The 21,147-nt window shown below is 42.4% G+C and overlaps 1 protein-coding gene across 4 annotated transcripts in view; it reads right to left on the bottom strand.

The window, feature by feature from the left end:
• The window catches only part of PRKCZ (protein kinase C zeta), a 614,201-nt gene that overhangs the window by 80,166 nt on the left and 512,888 nt on the right, over nucleotides 1-21,147 (bottom strand). For all 4 annotated transcript variants that reach the window (XM_077457658.1, XM_077457659.1, XM_077457662.1 and 1 more), the window contains 3 exons: nucleotides 20,504-20,623; nucleotides 16,845-16,924; nucleotides 10,571-10,660 (listed from right to left, as the gene is read on the bottom strand). In XM_077457658.1, the coding sequence (XP_077313784.1) occupies nucleotides 10,571-10,660; nucleotides 16,845-16,924; nucleotides 20,504-20,623 (290 nt within the window). The remainder of the gene's footprint in view (nucleotides 1-10,570; nucleotides 10,661-16,844; nucleotides 16,925-20,503; nucleotides 20,624-21,147) is intronic.

The following is a 21,147-nucleotide window of genomic DNA, read 5'->3' as shown; positions in this document are numbered from 1 at the left end:
CACATAACATGCCAAAAATGAATTTACATTTTTGGTTGTAACATGACAAATTGTGTAAAATTTCAAGGGGTATGAATACCTATTTCAAGGCACTGTATTTTTTTTTTTTTGTTTGTGTTGCAGTTTCTAGTTTATAAGGGGTATTTTATTGCCTAGAGTGATATATTCCCTTGGCCTTGCCTGCATAAGTTTTGATATATTTATAGTTCATTAACCCCTTCCTTAAGCTCACCAAGAAAAAAAAAAGCCAAGAGTTGCCAGCTGTACTCGTAATTTCTGTCTGTTGTTGCTGGAGCTTTTCCCTCACCTCTCGTCTGGTGAAACCGTGGTCATTCGGACAGTAGGTGAGGGGAATTTTCTCTGTTCTAACACTTTTTTTTTTTTTAAAGAGGAAAAAAGTCTTGGTTGGACATACACATTATGAGATTCTAGCATATTAAACAAAAATAAATACAGCTGGGGGTGCACTGTAAGGGTTAATGTCAATGACCGTTATTTACCTGCATTTGAAATGCTGGTCAGCAAAATCACATTGACTCTAATTCAGCTATAAGTATGGCAGTTCAGAGGCTGCAAAATCCATACATAAGTGTCCAAACAATAGTCCATGCAAACTCCCAGAATTCAAAGAAAAAAAGTCTTCTGGCCCCCGCTGTGTCACTCAGCAACTCCTGAGTAAAACTTATACACGTAAGGAAGATCTGCTGATGTCATCATTATGCAGCGCCGGCCCCTGAAGAGCACGCGCTGTGTTTTTGAAATTTAAAGTTACACCGGAACTGCAGTTTGGCTTAATACAATTGTTTCAAATTTGGACCTCAGCATCAGTCTGACTGGACTATAGGATGTTCAGTCTGGCCACAGGGGGAACTGTCTCTTTTGGCAGGCATGGAACCACAGTCTGGTTAGGTGCTTTAAGGTTACTCTCTAGGAGCCCGCCCAGTGGGAGTGTCACTCTTGCCGTGCTTTCTGGGAAAGGGTACTTAAGATGTGGATGTCACGTGGTTCGGGGTTCCAGTCCAGAAGTATGTTCTGACTCCATGGTCCTGGTCCTCCTGACCAGCCCCCAGGAAGGCTATGGCCTGGGGTGTGGAGCCACCTGACATTGTCTCGGGGCTGGCTAGCCACGTGAGTGTTCCACAAGTTTTCATTTCCTGAATGTTCTACAACGTCGTCTATGGCAGAGACTTATTCCTGTATGTTCTACAACAACGTCTGTGGCAGAGACATGTTCCTAAGTAAAGCACCTTGTGGGGGGGTTGGAGGTGTCAGAGGCAGGCAGGTGGGCATGGAGGGCTCCATTAAAAGGGGAACTCCAGCAAAATGTAACCAAGAATTATCCAGTGCACAGTGCTAAGTTTTATTTAAGGTTGGTTCACACTATTGCGAATTGAATGCAGGGTTTCGCCACATCCAATTCACATCAGGAGACTGTGGCCGGCTCTCAACGCAGTCGGTTCACAGTTAGGGGATGGTTGCGGAGCAAATTGCATAGGAGTCCTGTGCGTCATCTGGTCCATTTCAGGTCCAAATTCAGGCAAAAATTCGGACTGAAATGGGACCTGAAAACGTGAACAGGGACGCACCGGACCCCTGCTGTGAGCCGTTCCGCACGTCAGTGTGAACCCAGCCAAAATGTGCATCTCTGACTGTTAAAGTGTAACTACAGGGAAAACTTTTTATTTTTCAAGATTTCAAAAGGGTGGAGAGGAATTAGAACCCCTGTCATGTTTAGAATGCCATCTATATACCATTAAGGAGATTCACCGTCTCTATTTGTCCCGTTTACCATTATCACCAAAGGTGAAAGAAAATCCCAAATTTTAGGTTGTCCCTAGACAGAAACAGAGGGGAAATCTACCAGTTCTGGTGACAACCAGAGAGCCTTTGGATGGATTTTCTCTCACTTCCTATTTTGGCTATGGGAAGTGAAGGAAAATCTGCCCGATGGGACACAGATGATGTGCTCTGCACCCCCCCCCCCCCCACCCCAAAGCACCTTGCCCCCATTTGATGGGGACAAGGGCCTCTTCCCATCAACCCTTGCAAGGTGGTTGTCGGGGTGTGCGGGCGAGGGGCTTATCAGAATATGGAAGCCCCCTAAAAATGGGGGCTACAGATCCTGGCCCCCTCCATGTGAATGAGTATGGGGTACATTGTACCCCTACCAGTCACCTGGAAAAAAGTAGTGTAGTATTAAAAATAACAGTAGACAGTTTTTGACAAGTCTTTTATTAAACATCTTCTCCACTTCTTCCTCCATCTTCATCCTGTGGTCTTCTACCTCTTCCGCCGCTCTCACCAATGACCCTCTTCCGATGCTGCGTCCTGCTGAGCTGTCGGCGCTGATGTCCTGCATTTCTTAACTAACGGTGGGTGTGGCAGAGTTCAGGGGTGCACTATGAACAGAGTGCTGGGTTGAGGAATGCACTACAAAGTGCATGGTTTATGGCTGTGCTATGCCCCTAGTGTGAAGGGTTCAGCTCACTTTCACAAGCTGGACACATCTCACTTCCACCCTCTAACCACTCTCCCAAATCCCCCACCTCTGAAAGCATCTCCCACCACAACCCTTATCTCTCTTCTCCCCTCCCCAAAAGCTTCCTTGCATCTCTGAATGACCAAATTTATTCCTTCCAAATCTGGGCTTCAACAGCTGAGAGTAAAGCTGCTAGAGCCAGCGACTGGGATGGTGAAAGAATAGAAAAGTGGGATGATCTGAATGAGCCAACAAAGAGTTTGCCCAGATTCTGAATACCTCGTCCTTCCTGGCAAGCTCAATGCAATGAGGATCACCTGAATCTTGATCCTGTGAATTAGGCCAGGAAGTAGCTTAAGTGGGGGAAAAGCATACAGCGAGGGCAAAAAAGTATTTGATCCCCCCCGCTGATTTTATACATTTGTCCACTGACAAAGAAATTATCAGTTTAATAATTTTAATGGTAGGTTTATTTTAACAGTGAGAGAATAACAAAATCCAGAAAAACACATTTCAAATAAGTTATAAATTGATTTGCATTTTAATTAAATAAGTATTTGACCCCTTCGCCAAACATGACATGGTACTTGATGGCAAAACCCTTGTTGGCAATCACATGTTTGGTAACTAAAACCTTCAGCTCCCTCCACATTTTTCAATGGGATTAAGGTCTTATTGTCCTTCTTGAGCCACTCCTTTGTTGCCTTGGCAGTGTGATTTGGGTCAGTGTCATGGTGTAATACCTATCTACGACCCATTGTTAATGCCCTGTCTGAGGGAAGGAGGTTCTCATCCAAGATTTGACGGTACATGGCCCCATCCATTGTCACTTTGATGCAGTGAAGTTGTTCTGTCCCCTTAGTGGAAAAACACCCCAAAGCATAATGTTTCCACCTCCATGCTTGGCAGTGGGGATGGTGTTCTTGAGGTCATAGGCAGCATTCCTCCTCCAAACACATTGAGTTGAGTTGATGCCAAAGAGCTTGATTTTGGTCTCATCTGACCACAACACTTCACTCAGTTCTCATCTGAATCATTCAGATGTTCATTTGCAAACTTTGCACAGGTCTGTACATGTGCTTTCTTGAGCAGGGGGACCTTGCGGGTGCTGCAGGATTTCAGTCCTTCACGGCGTAGTGTTTTATCAATTGTTTTCTTTGTGACTATGGTCCCAGCTTCCTTGAGATCATTTACAAGATTCTGCCTTGTAGTTCTGGGCTGATTCGTCACCGCTCTCATGATCATTGAAAGTCTGCAATGTGGAGCCCCAGACTGAGGGAGATCAACAGTTATTTTGCGTTTCTTCCATTTCCGAATAATCACACCAACTGTTGTCCCCCTCTCACCAAGCTGCTTGGCGATGGTCCTGTAACCCATTCCAGCCTTGTGTAAGTCTACAATCTTGTTCATGACATCCTTAGACAGCTCTTTGGTCTTGGCCGTGGAGAGATTGGAATTTGATTGATTGCTTCTGTGGACAGATGTCTTTTATACAGGTAACAAGCTGAGATTAGGAGCATTTCCTTTAAAGCTGGCCATACATTATACAATTTTCTTATTCAATTTCCTTTAGATTTACCTTCAACTGTGTAGTACAGGGGCCTGTATGATTGCACAGAAGTTGAAAGTGTTTAGATTTGACCTCATATTATATGGTTTTGGTAAATCTAAAGGAAATCTATAGAAGATAATTGTATAATGTATGGCCAGCATTAGAGAGGGCTCCTAATCTCAGCTAGTTACCTGTATAGAAGACACCTGAGAGACAAATCTTGCTGATTGATAGGGGATCAAATACTTATTTCACTCATTAAAATGTAAATCAATTTATAACTTTTTTGAAATGTGTTTTTCTGTAAATTTTTGTTGTTGTTCTGTCTCTCACTGTTAAAATAAACCTACCGGTATCATTAAAATTATAGACTGATCATTTCTTTGTCAGTGGGCAAACGTACAAATTCAGCAGGGGATCAATTACTCCCCCCCACTGTAAATTAGGTAGGAATGATCTCAGTTAAAAATCAGGGTTGTCTCTTTTCAAGCTGCTTCTGGTGCCTTCTAATGGCTGATGAAGCTCGGTTGACCAAGCTACTAAAACCAATGACTGGGATGGTGAAAAGGTAAAAAATCTGGATGATCTGAGAGAGCCCACAAAGTGTTTGCCAGGAGTCTAAGTAGGTTGAAATTATCTCCGTTAAAAATCAGGTCTGGACTCTTTTTGAGCTGCATGTCCTCTGGTGCCTCCTAATCGCTGATAAAGGCACTACCATGGCACTGTCCCACTGAATACTGGTTGGGGAATGGAGACCGAGATATTTAGTGTTGAAGGGGCAATCAAATTGCAAGTGAGCAGCTCTTCAGGTTATAGTTTAAGAGCCAAACATCCTTTGATGAACAAATCCTCTGCACTGTGAGGGTTTCCAGGATTTCTCACCAGCCCAATAGGCTTGCATTCATTGTGAGCGACTAGAAAGCCACCACACCAGGGCAAGTGCGATTGAGAGACTAAGTCTGCTTGTCAAGCGCTGACAGAATGTTGAGTTGCAACTGTCTGAATATAACTGAGCAGAGGGGAAGACTCTGGTCAGGAGAGTATCTAAGTTCAGGCTCGGATACTCCAAGCTGCGAGTCGAATCCAGCACTGATTTCTGAAGATTTTGGATGCATCTGTAGGGTTTGCAGTATTCATCGAACACTGGCTGACAGAATCTGGAAATAATATAAACGGATACTAGTGTGCCGACACCAAATGCTAAAACACCTGTAATCAACTGCTGCTTCCAATTACAACGTATTCCCACACCTATTATAGTAACTAAAATAACATAAAATAGTGTAGTGCCGATGATTTGATTCTTTACAATATTGTTCTAAAAGCACACCATCCAAATAATATCCCAAAATAAAACAATGTGCACTTATTAAAAATTGTTACATGTAAATAATATAACATCACATGATAAATAAACATCACAATCAGCCAAGAAAAGTTCATGGACTCATGTTTAGTTAAAAATCTTCATTAGCCATAACTTTCTGCATGGAATGTGCAACCTAAATCTCCATGCTGCAAGTCAAAATCACATACTGGTGAAATACCTTTGTGTGCGACATGTGCCAGTTTTATTAAAATAATATTGCACTCACATTGTATTTAATAAGATCGTATGTAGTAGTAGACATCCAAATAATGACAGTTACGGTCCTGCCTCACTGCTGGTCTTGTGTCAATGTCACATGGCTCCCCGCTAATACGCTGCGCCACATATCACGTGGCTTCACCAGAGAATCTGGACCTACTGTTCCTTTACCAGGAAACTGTATAGATATCCGACAAATACTAAGAGCGAAGTAGAGCTAAAACACCTTTGTGTTGACCAGAAGTGTTGTGGACCGACTAAAGGAAAGCACAACAAATTGGCAATGTTGTGTGCCCACAAAACAGGTATCATTGATGCAGGGGGAAAACAGCGATGTGCCAGTAGGTGTCCTTGATGTCCACAGATTTCAGAAGATCCCCTTTTGAAAGGAAGCAACATGGACACACCATACAGACTTTTTGAACTTGAAGGAAGCCGTTAAGTATTTTTAGATCCTGAAGGGGGAGAAGGTCAATTTGTTTTGAAAACAGTGAACAAGTTTGAGCATAAACTCTGGAACCATTTCTCTTCTAGGACACAGACCCCTTGAGAGAGGAGATGCTTGAGAACAGAGTGTACTGTATACCTGTTCGTCTTTAGGACATTTTCCACATTTGACAGTATAAGGTAAGTTGGCGGCAAAGACCCATATGATGTGGATATGATGTTCTAGACCCAAGCATTTGAGATGGTCATGAAGGCCTACAGATGTTTGGAGGCAACCATTCCTTGCCTTAGGCCCAAGGGATACCATATATTTTTACTTTCAATAGATTTTTATTCAAAAGTTTAACAAAGTACAGACATACCAATGTGGTTTGACAAATAAAAAAGGAAGGGTGCTCCCTCCGATACAATCAATCAAGAGTCTGCGTGTTATGGACAGGACCCAAATAAATGAGGCAAAAAAGATGGGCCTTCTTAATGAGGCATTTGTTTACTAAGAGCATAAACTCGGTGAGTGCAGTCACCCTATTACAGTTTGCTTCTACTGAAGAGGTACTGAGTATTCCTTTATGTACCAAGTGTCGTCTTATGAGGAGTTTATGAGTAAGCTCTATTAGCAACTGGGAATATTTGTATATAGATGTATATATAAGTTTAGGATAAGAAATAAAGAATGTTTATAGTAAATGTTAGGTTAACTTGGCTGGATGTGAGAAAAGACATGAACAGAGGTTTGGCTCGAGTATGTAATTCAATTAACAGTTCCTTTTGACTTACAGGTATGCCAAGTGTGTGTTAGGGAGATGCCCCCGCTGTTTACCTAACTTTGGTATTCAAAGGCCCAGGAAAAGATAACATTTGAGTGTGTAGTCAGTACGGAGCCAAATTAATTTGCTAGATAAAGGCTTGTGCATTCTTCCGTGCTAATCAACCATTTATCCATTTCAAAGGGTGTTTGATATGCTTAAAATACTTCTTTGATCTGTTCAGGAATGGACAATTTACCCCGGCTATGACTGTGCATAGTTAAGTGCCCCATTCAAGAGAAAACTTCCCCTTTAATCAAGTTGGCTTCAGACTAATTATCACTAACCCATAGGAGGAGGTGCTATTGAGGGGAAATAAAGTTATAAGGAAATTGACCAATCTTGGAAGAGATACGCCCGGGGGAGGAGAGGGCTAACCAATCAGGGTGGTCCTGTGCAAGTCAATGAGAGATGGCCCTTTATTAGTGGGACTCACACAAAGATAGATGGTACATGAAAACTGACCTGGGCCCAGGACCATTAAGATAGGTAATTATCAGATCACCTCCCAGCACTTAAAGGTATATGTCTTATGTCATATGTCTTGTTTTGTATTGTGATGAATATAATCTGTATTCTCGTATTTGAACCGAATATTTTACTCCCTTGCTTAAGACTATAGATATTTTCTGTGTATTAGATAGACCTGCAAATTACTCTAATAAATGCTATTACATAGTTACATAGTAAGGTTGAATAAAGACACCAGCCCATCCAGTTCAACCTGAGTGAGTATCTACAATTGTCCCTATCCCTGTACATTGCACACTCACATCAGTCCCTACCCTCAAGGAGCCCACAATTCAAGGTCCCCATTCATAAACTAGGGCCAATTTTGGACAGAGGCCAATTAACCTACCTTCATGTCTTTGGAGTGTGGGAGGAAACCAGAGCACCTGGAGGAAACCCACGCAGGCACAGGGAGAACATGCAAACTCCAGGCAGGTAGTGTCGTGGTTGGGATCCGAACCAGCAACCCTTCTTACTGCTAGGCGAGAGTGCCAACCACTACACCACTGTGCCGCTATTATGTTACAGCTTTTCCTCCTGGTCCATAGAATTCTAATTTAACCCATATTATATCTTGCGATTAATAAATCAGAAATATAGATTTTAAAGGTTAACACAAGGTTTACCACTGTGCCCACACCTCCTCCTCTGCTCACCCAGGTCTGATGCCCATGCTGTTTGGTATGAAGGCTTACTACTTCCATCTAATTCTGGTTCAGGTTTGCTGAATTAGACGATCTGTACGTCACTGGTCAAGTATTTTTATTGTCATTCACATTTGCATCATAAGTCGAGGAATTTGGTGCCCTTGCAACGTTTGCACAACCATTTACATTCTTTTCACTTCAGTCATTTGTTCAGTTTGTTATTTATTTGAGTAAGCGCTGCATTTATTTACTTGACTCATTGCATACTGTGTGGGAACACTTTGTAACATTGGCAGACACACTCTGGCCTATTGTAGTTTAGTTTGCGCATTTGGCGCTTTAATTATATATTATTAGTTGTTATATCTACCTGGTCCTTATTGAATGGAAAAAAATGGGTAATTTGGCACACACCAAAAGCTTCACTAGGGGACATCTCTAATGTGTCTCTAATAAGAAGGCTTTATGGTCCTTTTATTATCTATAAAATGTGCTATTCTGTAGAAGTCCTTGTCAATCCACCATGCAAATTGTTGAGGATCCTGTCCTGGGGGGAATTAAGGGTTATTAAAAAGAGGGGACACTTGAAAATGAGGAGATTTTATGGGATATGATTTGCATAACTGTCCAAAAGATGTAGAGAGTCGGATAAGGAAGGACTTAAGATAGCCCGACACTCCTTTGGGGAAAGCCACATCAGGAGGTCCATAGGAAGTGAAGTACTAGCTTGTACCTCCAAGCGAACTCAGTCAGGTTGATATGTTTGGTATACATAATATTTCTAACCACCTCCCAACCACCATACCAGTCACAATATCCCTGATCACTGCCAAACCAGTCCCAATGTCCCTAATCACTTTCACACACCAATCACAGTGTCCCTGATCATCACTGCACCAGTCACAGTGTCCCCAATCATTGCCGCACCAGTCACAGCGTCCCTCATCATTGTCGCACCAGTCACAGCGTCCCTCATCATTGCCGCACCAGTCACAGCGTCCCTCATCATTGCCGCACCAGTCACAGCGTCCCTCATCATTGCCGCACCAGTCACAGCGTCCCTCATCATTGCCGCACCAGTCACAGCGTCTCTCATCATCGCCGCACCAGTCACAGTGTCCCTTATCGCCGCACCAGTCACAATGTCCCTTATCGCCGCACCAGTCACAGTGTCCCTTATCGCCGCACCAGTCACAGTGTCCCTTATCGCCGCACCAGTCACAGTGTCCCTGATCATCGCCGCACCAGTCACAGTGTCCCTGATCATCGCCGCACCAGTCACAGTGTTCCTGATCACCGCCACACTAGTCACAGTGTCCTTAATCACTGCCGCACCAGTTAGAGTGACCCTGATCACTGCTGCACCAGCCCCAGTGTCGTCAGACCAGTGTAGTTTTAAACACTGTTTCCGAATGCTGCCACACCAGACTAAATGCAGCCAGCAACAGTTTTCTTCACCGCCACACTAGTCCCAGTGTCACCATACCAGTGTATGCCAGTGACAGTGATCCTTGTATGTAGTGTATCCTGAATTTTCAGTTTCAGTCCAGAATTTTCATTTAGGCACACCACTATTTATTCTAGCCTCAGAAATGCATTAATGCTCGAATGCGCTGAGCGTGAATATGCTTGTGGACACCTATGTGTGCATGGAAACCCAGGCTACCGGTCGTGTTTTTTCAGGTTGAAAAAAAACCCAACAAACAACTGTTTTTTTAAGCCCTGCGCGCATGAGGCCTAAAGTAAATACACATTACAAAAGAAAGCCCTGTCTAATTTTTGAAATCAGGAAACTGCAGGGTAGCTGTGTCACCGTTTCCCAATTGCCAGCCCTCCAGTAAAGATCAGACATGACACATATCCTTGAAAGGAAACCAACGATGGCCCATTCGCAATGCAAAACATTTTAAAAACATGGTCCATTAGATGTACTTAGCAGTCTGCAGTCCCCTTCTATATATTAGCTCTTTTTTTTAATGCAAGAGAGTTTAAATAGTTGGAAAGGTCCTAATGTGCGCAAGGTACAGTATTTTACATATATTACAGTTAAAAAGACAAAACACATAATCAATCTATGTATTGCTAATGCCATCTAGGAATCATTACAACTCTGAACTAAAGTCTGAGCTCCATGGCATTCACTGCAGAAGAGTTGAGCAGGATTTCATATGTAGGTCTCAATGGAACTGTGTTCCCGTTTCACATAATGCTATGCTCTACATTCTCCTTTTCTCCTCTAAGATTCAGCACAGAAACTTCAATAGGCAGAGTTAAGAATAACTGGTATGTACGTTCAACAACTCAGTAGCTATATTCCTAGGACACCATATTACCCAGAACAAGAATTTTTTGTGCAGCCATGGGTCTGCTGCACTACTGCTATGCCTGCATGAAAAGAAGAAGTCCCTGTGTGCAAGGTTACATTTTGAATACAGAGTGTACCTTTAACATGCATTAAGCTTACAGATCAATAAGAAATCATAGCTAACCAGAATTACAATACAAATATGAAAATATTAATAACAGAATTGTTCATATTACCATATCCCAGTCTATGCTTCTGAAAAAGGTGTGCGACTTGATATCAGCAAACCCAGTTTGTAGCTGGCACCCCAATCTGTCTTTTGGATCCTTCAAAGAAAAACTTAGATTAAGGGGTTTAGTTGACCAAGACATAATTTACTACACAGAAAAAGTGACCCAGAAAAAAATTGTTTGGTTTCCCCTCAACTAACACTCACTGGGACAAGGTCAAACCTGGTGATCTGGGATTGTGGGGAGAATCGCCTCCATTCTGCCCTGTGATTCCCAATTTCACTGCAATAGTGGCAAAATATGCCATGCGTGTGTTTGGGTGCCATTCATTTTTAATGGCACCTCAAAAAGTGCGATTCTGTCGCGAGTGTTGTGTGATATTAGGCAATTTATTGCACAACAATCACAGTTAAATCACACTGTGTTTGAGGTGCCATTAAATGTTTATGGCACCCAAACACACGTGGTGCTTTTTGACACTATTGCAGTGCAATTTGAAATCACGGGGCAGAATCAAGGCAATTCTGCCCACGATCCCAAATCGTCAGAAGTGAGTGGGGGCTATGTCTCACCAACAGGGACATAGCAAGAAAAACACAAATACAAACAAGTTTTGGCTGGAGTAAGCATATAATGAATGTTGTGCTTGCTGATAGTTGTGCACAACGGACAATTATGGCAGAAAGTAGCAAACTTTTTTCCCTTATGTTTAAAATATTTAATACATCTTCATGAGTTAAACAAAAAGTAGGAATCCTGGAGTACAGTACTAGACAGAATATTCATACACCATGGTACATCCATAAGCAATTAATAGGAAGAGTAAGCAACAATGAGGCAAACAGAACTGTGGCAACAGACCGTGGAAATTTTTTTTGTGGGATTAGGTTAATTTTAATGGCAAAGAGGAAATTGCCTGATGGCTCTTCATAACATTCTGGAGTATATGCAAATTGCCATCATACAAACTGAGGCAGCCAACTTTGTGAAAATATTTGTGTCATCCTCAAAACTTTTGGCCATGACTGTACACCTTGAATAAAGGTTTATACAAGGCAGAGTGAACAAGAGACATTTGAAAAGGAACGGATAAGGCTGAGACCTGAAGTTTAAAGTGGCAGTAAAGGCTCAAGGTTTTTTACTTTCATGCATTCTATGGGGGGGGGGGGGGGGGTAGTTTGTTGTTGAATCTGGAGGCTAGGATGTCCATATCCGTATTTCCCCATTTTTGGCATGTCAGATTGAAGATAACTGGATGAAGAGGCCATTCCCCTTGGGCAGTTATTGGTTGACCTAAAAGAAGAGAGTTGAGGTGGTAGTGTTTTAAGCCTATTTGTACTCTCTTGAAACCACTGATTGAACCCACAGGGCTGGGATATCTGTGGCCCAAAAAAAGGTACTGTAACAGGCTTCCCCCCACACTTAGGAGTAAGAGTGTCTAACATTGTGAAGATGGATTTGGGGAAGGCTTTTTGGGCTTTGGTGGGCCAAGCCTTGTGACAAAAGTAAAAGGGCTGAACTTTTTGAAATTTTCACCTGATTAGAGCAGACAGGTGCTCTGCATTTTGAGGAGCTAGAGACTCTAAAAGAAGGTGGATTTTGGGGCCCTGCACTGTGAGAATAAAACCTTGCCACCTGCGATCTCTTTACTATGATCAAGTGCCTCTCCGAACAGATGGAAATGGAAATGTATAGGTGTGAGGCATCGTTGAAGTTTCACCTGTCTAAGCGTTTGTTGCACAGCTTGGCCTGCGAGATTAAAGAGAGCTTTTAGGTGCTTCTCAAACTTTCTATCTGCAGAATCTTTGTTTAGGACAGAGACTGCAGAACCAACTACAGAATAGCCCACTTCTTTGTGAACTCTTTCCACTGGATAGATGTTAGTCAAGATTTGGGGGAAGTGAAAAGTCTTTCAGGAATGACTCAGGTGTCAGACTGCAGGGAGTATGCAGTAACCCAGGTGTAGGCCGTTGTTAACAAATCCTCATGGCAAAAGGGCAGAGGAAGCAGTTGAGAATAAGTAAGAATTTTTCCACCAAGTTTGAAATGTTTGCACTGTGAAGTGAAAACATTCCAAACATAGCCTAGATTTTACAGTAAGCTATAAGGTGATCCTGTTTTACCTTACCAAGATGCTGGACTGTATATAAAGTCGAGGCTTTATCCATCATGGTGGGCATACATCTGCAGGGTTCATCAGGGGCCATAATGATGAAACACAGCCCTGGACCTGTACAGCACCCTACAGCTAACTCAATGCATTTCACAAAGTGCCAAGGTGAATGCCCACACAGTAACCATTGCCTGAAGCAACATTACAAGCCATCCCCACTGTGTCGGGTCCGGTTAAATCTCCCAATGTTTTACAGATATTGCACCAATTCAGATACACTGCTTCTATACTGGCATTAGAATACAGTGAGTTTAATTGAAGAACCAAAAGCTAAAATAATGAAGACAAATATTAAACTAGTTAAGGTAGGTATGATTTTCTCTATTAAAGAGAAGAGGCCCATCACTTTCAGACACTAGAACACTGAGAACCCGTGGAGTGGAGTAGGGTTACAGGAGAGCATCCAGGGGTCTAGTGTCCGATCACTTGAAGGTACACACCTATAACCCATGGTGTATGAAAATTCTGCCTCTGCCCAGTACTGTACAATATATGAATATACACACACAGGTGCATCTCAAAAAATTTGAATACCATCCAAAAGTTTATTTCAGTAATTTAATTCAAAAAGTGAAACTCATATTTTATATAGATTCATTACACACAGAGTGATATATTTATTTCTATTAATTTGTGGCTTACAGCTAATCCAAACCCAAAATTCAGTATCTCAGAAAATTTGATTATTACATAAGACCAATAAAAAATATACAATCATGAATTACTGCATCAATGCAACGCATCATGGAGGCGATCAGCCTGTGGCACTGCTGATTCACACTGGAATTATGGATGTCCAGGTTGTGGCTTTCAGCTCATCTGCATTGTTGGGTCTGGCGTCTCAACTTCCTCTTGACAATACCCCACAGATTCTCTATGGGGTTTCGCCTAGCAGTAAAAAGGTTCGCTGGTTCGAATCCCAACCACGACACCACCTGCCTGGAGTTTGCATGTTCTCCCTGTGCCTGCGTGGGTTTCCTCCAGGTACTCAGGTTTCCTCCCACACTCCAAAGACATGTTGGTAGGTTAATTAGATCCAGTATAAATTGTCCCTAGAATGTGTATGTTAGATTGTACCTTAGATTGTAAGCGCCTTAAGGGTAGGGACTGATGTAAATGTATAATAGATATGTAAAGCGCTGCGTAAATTGACGGCACTATACAAGTACCTGAAATAATAATATTGGTACTTTTGGCAGTGTGGGCAGGTGCCAAGTCCTGCTGTAAAATGAAATTATCATCTTCATAAAGCTTTTCACCAGAGGGAAGCATGATGTGCTCTAGAATTTCCTGGTAGAGAGCTGCGCTGATTTTGGACTGGATAAAACACAGTGGACCAACACTAGCAGACCTCCTCAAATCATTACGGACTGTGGAAACTTCACACTGGACCTCATGCAACTCGAATTCTGTGCCTCTCCACTCTTCCTCCAGAATCTTGGACCTTGATTTCCAAGTGAAATGCAAAATTTACTTTCACCCAAAAAAAAGGACTTTGGACCACTGAGCACCAGTCCAGTATTTTTTCTCCTTAGCCCAGGTAAGACTCTTCTGATGTGGTCTCTGGTTCAGTGGTGGCTTGACACAAATGCGACAGGCCACATTTTTTCCTTCCACTCATCTCTCCATTAATATGCTTGGAAACAGTACTCTTGACAGCCAGCTTCTGCTGTGTAACCTACTGAACCAGACAGACCATTTAAAGGCTCCGGAAACCTTTAAATGTTAATTCGCCAATTCTGAACTTTTTAACAATATTCTAATTATCTGAGATACTGAATTTAGGATTTCCACTAGCTGTAAGCCATAATCAAAAAAAAAAAAAAAAAGAAATGCTTAAAATATATCACTCTGTGTGTTAGGAATCTATATATGAGTTTTACTTTTTTAAAGCGGCGTTCCACCCAAAAGTGGAACATCCGTTCATTTGTCTCCCCCCCCTCAGTGCCACATTCAGCTCCTTTCGGGGGGAACGGATATTGGTCTTTGACAGGTATCCTGTCCCTACTTCCAGGAGTCTTGGCCGCAGCTGTTGACATCAGCACTCACCTCCCTTCTCCTTCCCCCGCCGCCGGGCCAGTAGGGGAACGCAATGGGTGCCTCGCACATGCGCAGTAGGGACCTGGAATGATGCCGTAATGCTTCACTACAGGGTTACCTTACTGGTTATGCCGGCGATAGCACCCCGACAGCTGATGGAAATTTATAAAAACTGAAATAAATTTACTTTTGGATGATATTCTAAATTTTTGAGATGCATTTGTATACAGTGAGGGTAAAAAGTATTTGATCCCCTACTGATTTTGTATGTTTGCCCACTGACAAAGAAATGATCAGTCTAATTTTAATGGTAGGTTTATTTTAACAGTGAGACAGAACAACAACTAAAATATGCCCTATCAATGAGCAAGATTTCTGACACCCAGGTGTCTTCTATACAAGTAACAAGCAGAGATTAGGAGCACTCCCTTAAATCTCAGCTTGTCACCTATATAAATGGCACCTGTACACAGAAGCAATGAATTAGAGTCCAATGTCTCCACCATGGCCAAGACCAAAGAGCTGTCCAGGGATGTCAGGGACAAGATTGGAGACCTACACAAGGCTGGAATGGGCTACAAGACCATTGCCAAGCAGCTTGGTGAGAGGGTAATAACAGTCAGTGTGATTATTTGCAAATGGAAGGAACACATTAACCGTCAATCTCCCTTAGTCTGGGGCTCAATGCAAGCTCTCACCTCATGGAGTTTCAATGATCATGAGAATGGTGAGAAATCAGCCCAGAACTACACGGGAGGATCTTGTCAATGATCTCAGGGCAGCTGGGACCATAGTCACCAAGAAAAAATAAATAAATTTCACATTACCCCGTGAAGTACCGAAATGCTGCAGTGCCCGCAAGGTTCCCCTGCTCAAGAACGCACATTTACAGGCCTGTATATAGTTTGCTAGTGAACATCTGAATGATGCAGAGAACTGGGTGAAAGTGTTGTGGTCAAATGAGACCAAAATCGAGCCCATTTGGCATCAACTCATTGCTGCGTTTGGAGGAGGAAAGTTGCCTACGACCCCAAGAACATCATCTCCTCCATCAAACATGGAGGTGGAAACATTAAGCTTTGGGGGTGTTTTTCTGCTAAGGGGACAGGACAACTTCACCGCATTAAAGGAACGATGGATGGGGCCATGTACCGTCAAATCTTGGGTGAGAACCTCCATCCCCTCAGGCAAGGCATTGAAAATGGGTTGTGGATGGGTATTCCAGCATGACAATGACCAAAAACTTATTTGAAATGCGTTTTTCTGGATTTTTTTTGTCATTCTGTCTTTTGCTGTTAAAATAAACCTACCATTAAAATGATAGACTGGTCATTTCTTTGTCAATGGACAAATGTACAAAATCAGCAAGGGATCAAATACTTTTTCCCTCACTGTATATTTTTTTTGCGATAGGTAACTGTCATAATTTTGGTGAATTCTATTCTAATAAAGGCCTACACAATCTGTCAGCAATTGTTAAATTTGCACAAACCATTAGCCTGACAACATATTCTAGACAAATAATGATGTACAGATGATAAATAAGTATTGGAGAATTTATACAGCTATGACTCATAATAGCCAGCAGAGGGTTGCCCGATCATTGGAAAGCATGGTGCACTGTTACGCTAACATACTGTACCATGCTGTGCGCAAAATAAGGAAAGATTATGGCAAGCACCCACAGATCAAATCATGACTCTTAATTATCTTGCAAATGAGTCGTAAATACCTTATAAAAGCAGGACCTTGTAAATTCTAAAAAAAAATTTTCTCCATGGACCAGTGTTATTATTTAAACAAATACAAAGTCCTATCATCTAAATCATTAAGCATGACTTGGGCAGGATGCTGCGTGCAACTTGTTCGCATCATGTGGCTACCATTACTGTATGTTAGACTATGCCAGTCCCACCTTTGCTGGGTGACTGCTGACTTAAAAGGAAGAGACACCTAGAGACTTTACTCTCATCAATCAGTCTGGGCTACCAGATTTTCCCTATTTATGTAAAAGGGCTAGTTTTAGTGTAAGAGCCAGAAACTCTTAAAAAACAAAGATCAACTCACCTTGTTTAAAAACCCTTTTAATACATGGGAGGCTTTAACAGACAGGAACCTTGGGATCCGAATTGGCTTCTCTAAGATAACTGGTTACATGCAAATAAAAACAAGATAAAAAAGCTCTATAAGTTCTAATCTTGAGAACAGTATACCTCAGGGGCTACATTCACACCCTTTTAGTGAGACGTGTTTAAATAACATCCTCCTAGCTGCATCACTTGAAAAACCAAATGTAACAAAATAAGGATGCCAAGATATCAAAGGACTAGTTAAAGTAGTGTCCTGCTTGGTGTGGATTGTCTGATTTGCTGCTATCATGACAGATGAATAAGCAGATAAGGAAGTCCAGTGGTATAAATCAATACAACATTTCACAGTTACACCCATCAACACTGACAGGTCCAGCTAGTAAAAAATCTTAAGTAAGCAGGATTTTGTTATATATGCTTCTAATGTTTGAGCTCTACCCTAAAGCAAGTGTGTCATCGTGGGCAGAGATCTTTACAATCTTGAATTTGTTGTGAAAGGCAGTAGTCTTAGAAAATGATCCCCCACCCCCTGCACCTGCTTTTTTTATACACTTAGCCAGAAATTAAGTTATCAAACATTTATTCTTGTGCAATAAAAACGCTGACCAATGTCATTGTACTTAATGGTCTATTGTCACTTACATAACAGTAACTTGCAGAGGTGACTGCATGTATATTCGGCATTCTGCAAAATTAATACTGGTCCCCTGCAATATTCAGCTCTCCAGTATCCTCACAGTATAAAAGGCTGGCCCATCCACCCCTGCCTTGCAGCTGATCCTTACTGGCCAATCACCAAGTTGGGCAGCCTCATTGTCTGGATAAAAAGAGAGTGACCAGCTACAATATAAGGAAGTCTTGAAAATTGGCCTGGGAACCCATGGCACACTTGCCGATAGCTGGAGGCTAACATGCAACTACAGATCATGGAGCCCCATAGCAAAATTTTGATTGGGCCACCCTGAAAACCTCTCTCTGTGCCACCTGGCAGTGTCAACTAAGACAATATGGTCATTGATGTTAATATAAGTCTAACTCAAAAAATTGTAGCAACAGAATTTACAGCATAGTCAGTACACTGCTAAGGACCGGGGCTGTAGATATACATTTTTAGGTTAAGGAGGCAGCAGTGCACGAAACAACTCTTAAAACCTACATTTTCCAGCAACCTGCTTTGTTATTAGTAGCTTACCAGTGTTTCAGCATCAGCTGAACTTTAAAGGTGAATAAGATCTCAGCAGTGGCTGCCCCTAATCCCCTAATCTACAATCTGCTTTTTTTCTAGAAGCATCCGATTAGCGCCTAATGCCGCGGGCACACACAACTGGACTTTTCTACAGACTAGGTCCAACGGAAGGAATCCATCGGATATTACGATCGTGTATGCACTCCAGCTGACTTTTTTACCAAAAGTCCAATGGACCTAGAAATAAAACATGTTTCAAATGTTTCCGACAGACTCGAGTCTGGTTGAAAAATCCGTCTGTATGCTAGTCCAACGGAAGAAAACCGACACTAGGGCAGCTACTGGCTATGAACTTCCTTATTCTAGTCCGGTTGTACATCATCACGTTCAAATCTGTCGGACCTTGGTGTGATAGTGTGTGGCCAAGTCCGTTCGCTCGGAAAGTCCTTCAGAACTCCGCCGAAAGTCCGTGGGGAAAATCGTCAGACCTAGTCCGTCGAAAAGTCTGGCCGTGTGTATGCGGCATTAGGTTTGAATTCACTTCAAAAAAGGGTGGGCTCGAGGTGCAGAGCACTGCACTCCGAGCCCACCCAGTTGTGTGACCATAGTGAATTATCTTCCTGATTCTCTTCCCAGCCAATCAGGAAGTAGGTCCCGAGACCCGATTGGCCACCGAGACGCAGGGGGAGCCGCCATGAAGCCGATGAGGAGACGCAGGGTGAAGCTGCAGCCCATAGAAAGCGCTGCCTGTGACCTAAATGGGGTAAGTGCAGGGCTGGTGACCGACCGACCCACGGGGGTGATCCGACTGATTGACCGGGGGAGGTTTGGGGAGCTAATTCCGCCCCTAAAAATACAGCACCAGCCGCCACTGGGGCGGAGGTTTGGGAAGCCAATGCCGCCCCTAAAAATATAGCACCAGCCGTCACTGGATCTCAGGTACAAATTCTAGGCCCTCCAACCCTTTCATTCACCTCAACGGCAAGTTCTGAAAGAATTGTCGTAATATGAATAATATTTTATATTAACACATAATTGTTACTGCTCCTTCAAACAATTACTCTAAGCCTATTACAATCTTTAAACTGACTTTTGTTTTGCAAAACTACAAACTGTCCTGTCCCTTCTGTATTACCTTGTGATCTTGGCCCATAACACAACACCTATATGAGAGTGCCCCCCACTCTGGATAAAGGAGCACAAGGACACAGCAGACAGCAGCATTGTCAGTCTGGCGAGGAGGGGCGTGTTAGATGTACTAGAAGATTTAGATACATTAACAAATTGAAGCAAAATTCCAGCTAACAGTGGTTACAGAAACTGTTTTTTTTATTTTGGATAAGGGTTTTAAATGGATAAACAAAAGCTGATCAATGTAAGCACTCCTGCGAGTTTGTCGCAACACTAACTGCTACATTTGCAGGAGAGTTTGTTCTGTTAAAAAAAAAAAAAAAAAAAAAAACACAAAAAAAAAAAAAAATCACCAGATGAAAAAGAAAGGAAAGCCAAAAAATAAAATAAAAAAATAAAAACAAATGCAGCCACCACATTTAACTGGTAAGCTGTAATACGATGATTGCTTTTGGGTTTCAGATCACTTTAAGTAATACAGGTTTAATTTCAGGGTGGTGGTCAAGAATCAGCAGCCCTTGCTGCAGCCAAGCAAAGCAAAGTTGCTTGCTGTGCAGAGAAGTAAGGCCCCTTTCACACGGGCACCTCCACGTATTGGAATCTGCTTGCTTAGCATGGGATTGCTTCGCTGATCCCGAATGAGCAGGCAGATGGCAGATCAGTGTTCGCTCTGCTACGGAAAGACATGGACACAGTTCCGTTCTCCTCTACGAGGAAATTGGATAGAAACGGATAGCCTGTCCGTTTATATTCGATGGACGGATAGAAAATAGGACCACCATCAGTCTGTTTTTTGGTGGACAGAATGAGAACGGATGGCGGTGGGTGTCAACTGATATCCGCCGCTACATAGAAGACAATGCAGTATCTGATCAGGTCCGCCTGAAAAATGGACAGGTGGAACTGATCGGACAGTCTGTGTGGGTGCTTAAAGAGACCTGTGACTAACAATGATTCTAAAGTCTCCTCCTATGAGTCTGATGCGAGTCTTTCTTGCCTGGAGACTTAATGTGGGTACACCTACAACACTCCGTCTTTATATATGTAGCCAATGAAGGATTCATTTTAAAAGAGCACTCCGAACTGCTGGTTTTATTTGACATGGATCTGCTATTGTGGGAGTTGAATGCTCAAGCCAGAGCACCAGTCTTCCAGGACTTTGAATATAGCGGTAAAGCGAGGGTAAATCTACTTTCCACATCGATTTTTACACTTATTTGTCTCAACAGCCTGCTTACTGAACGCTAATCCACCCCCAAAAGCTAGTTGTGCATCACAATAATGTCAGCCAAATAAGCAGTCAAGGGATCTATACAAACCTTGGAAAAGATAATCTTCAGTGTTCAGGTCTGGATTGTCTGTAATTATATCAAATGGGGATCTACCAGCCATCATCTCAAACATGAGGACCCCAAGAGCCCACCAGTCCACACTAAAGCCTGCAATACAAAAAAAGGAGCATATTATATGATCGAATGTGAGAAATGCTACATTCAAGACCAAATTTAATAAGTTCTAAATATACAGTACTAAATATAATACTCTGAAGAGGACAGAGGAGGCAGTCAATGTACTTGGTTCATCCACTAATATTTATTTATTTATTTTGTGTAAAACTCATTACAAGAGGAGTTAGCACATTTTTACAGTGCATCCGGAAAGTATTCACTTCACTTCACTTTTCCACATTTTGACCCCTTCCACACAGGGGTGCTTTGCAGGCGCTACAGCACTAAAAATTAAGTCCAAGGAATTTTCTGTAGACCTCTGAGACAGGATTGTATGGAGGCACAGATCTGGAGAAGGGTATAGAAACATTTCTGCAGCATTGAAGGTCCAAATTAGCACAGTGGCCTCCATCATCCATAAATGGATTATTTTTTTTATTGTTGGTTGAACTAGATGGACTTCTCTCTTTTTTCAACCTATGTTAGGGATCACCAGAGCTCTTCCTAGAGCGGGA

The sequence above is a fragment of the Lithobates pipiens genome, unplaced genomic scaffold, assembly GCF_037356315.1.
Source record: "Lithobates pipiens isolate NorthernLeopardFrog02 unplaced genomic scaffold, aLitPip1_a1.2 Scaffold_27, whole genome shotgun sequence".
Classification (NCBI taxonomy): domain Eukaryota; kingdom Metazoa; phylum Chordata; class Amphibia; order Anura; family Ranidae; genus Lithobates; species Lithobates pipiens.
The sequence above is the reverse complement of the archived record's forward strand: the minus strand, read 5'-3'. Positions and strand labels throughout refer to the sequence as shown.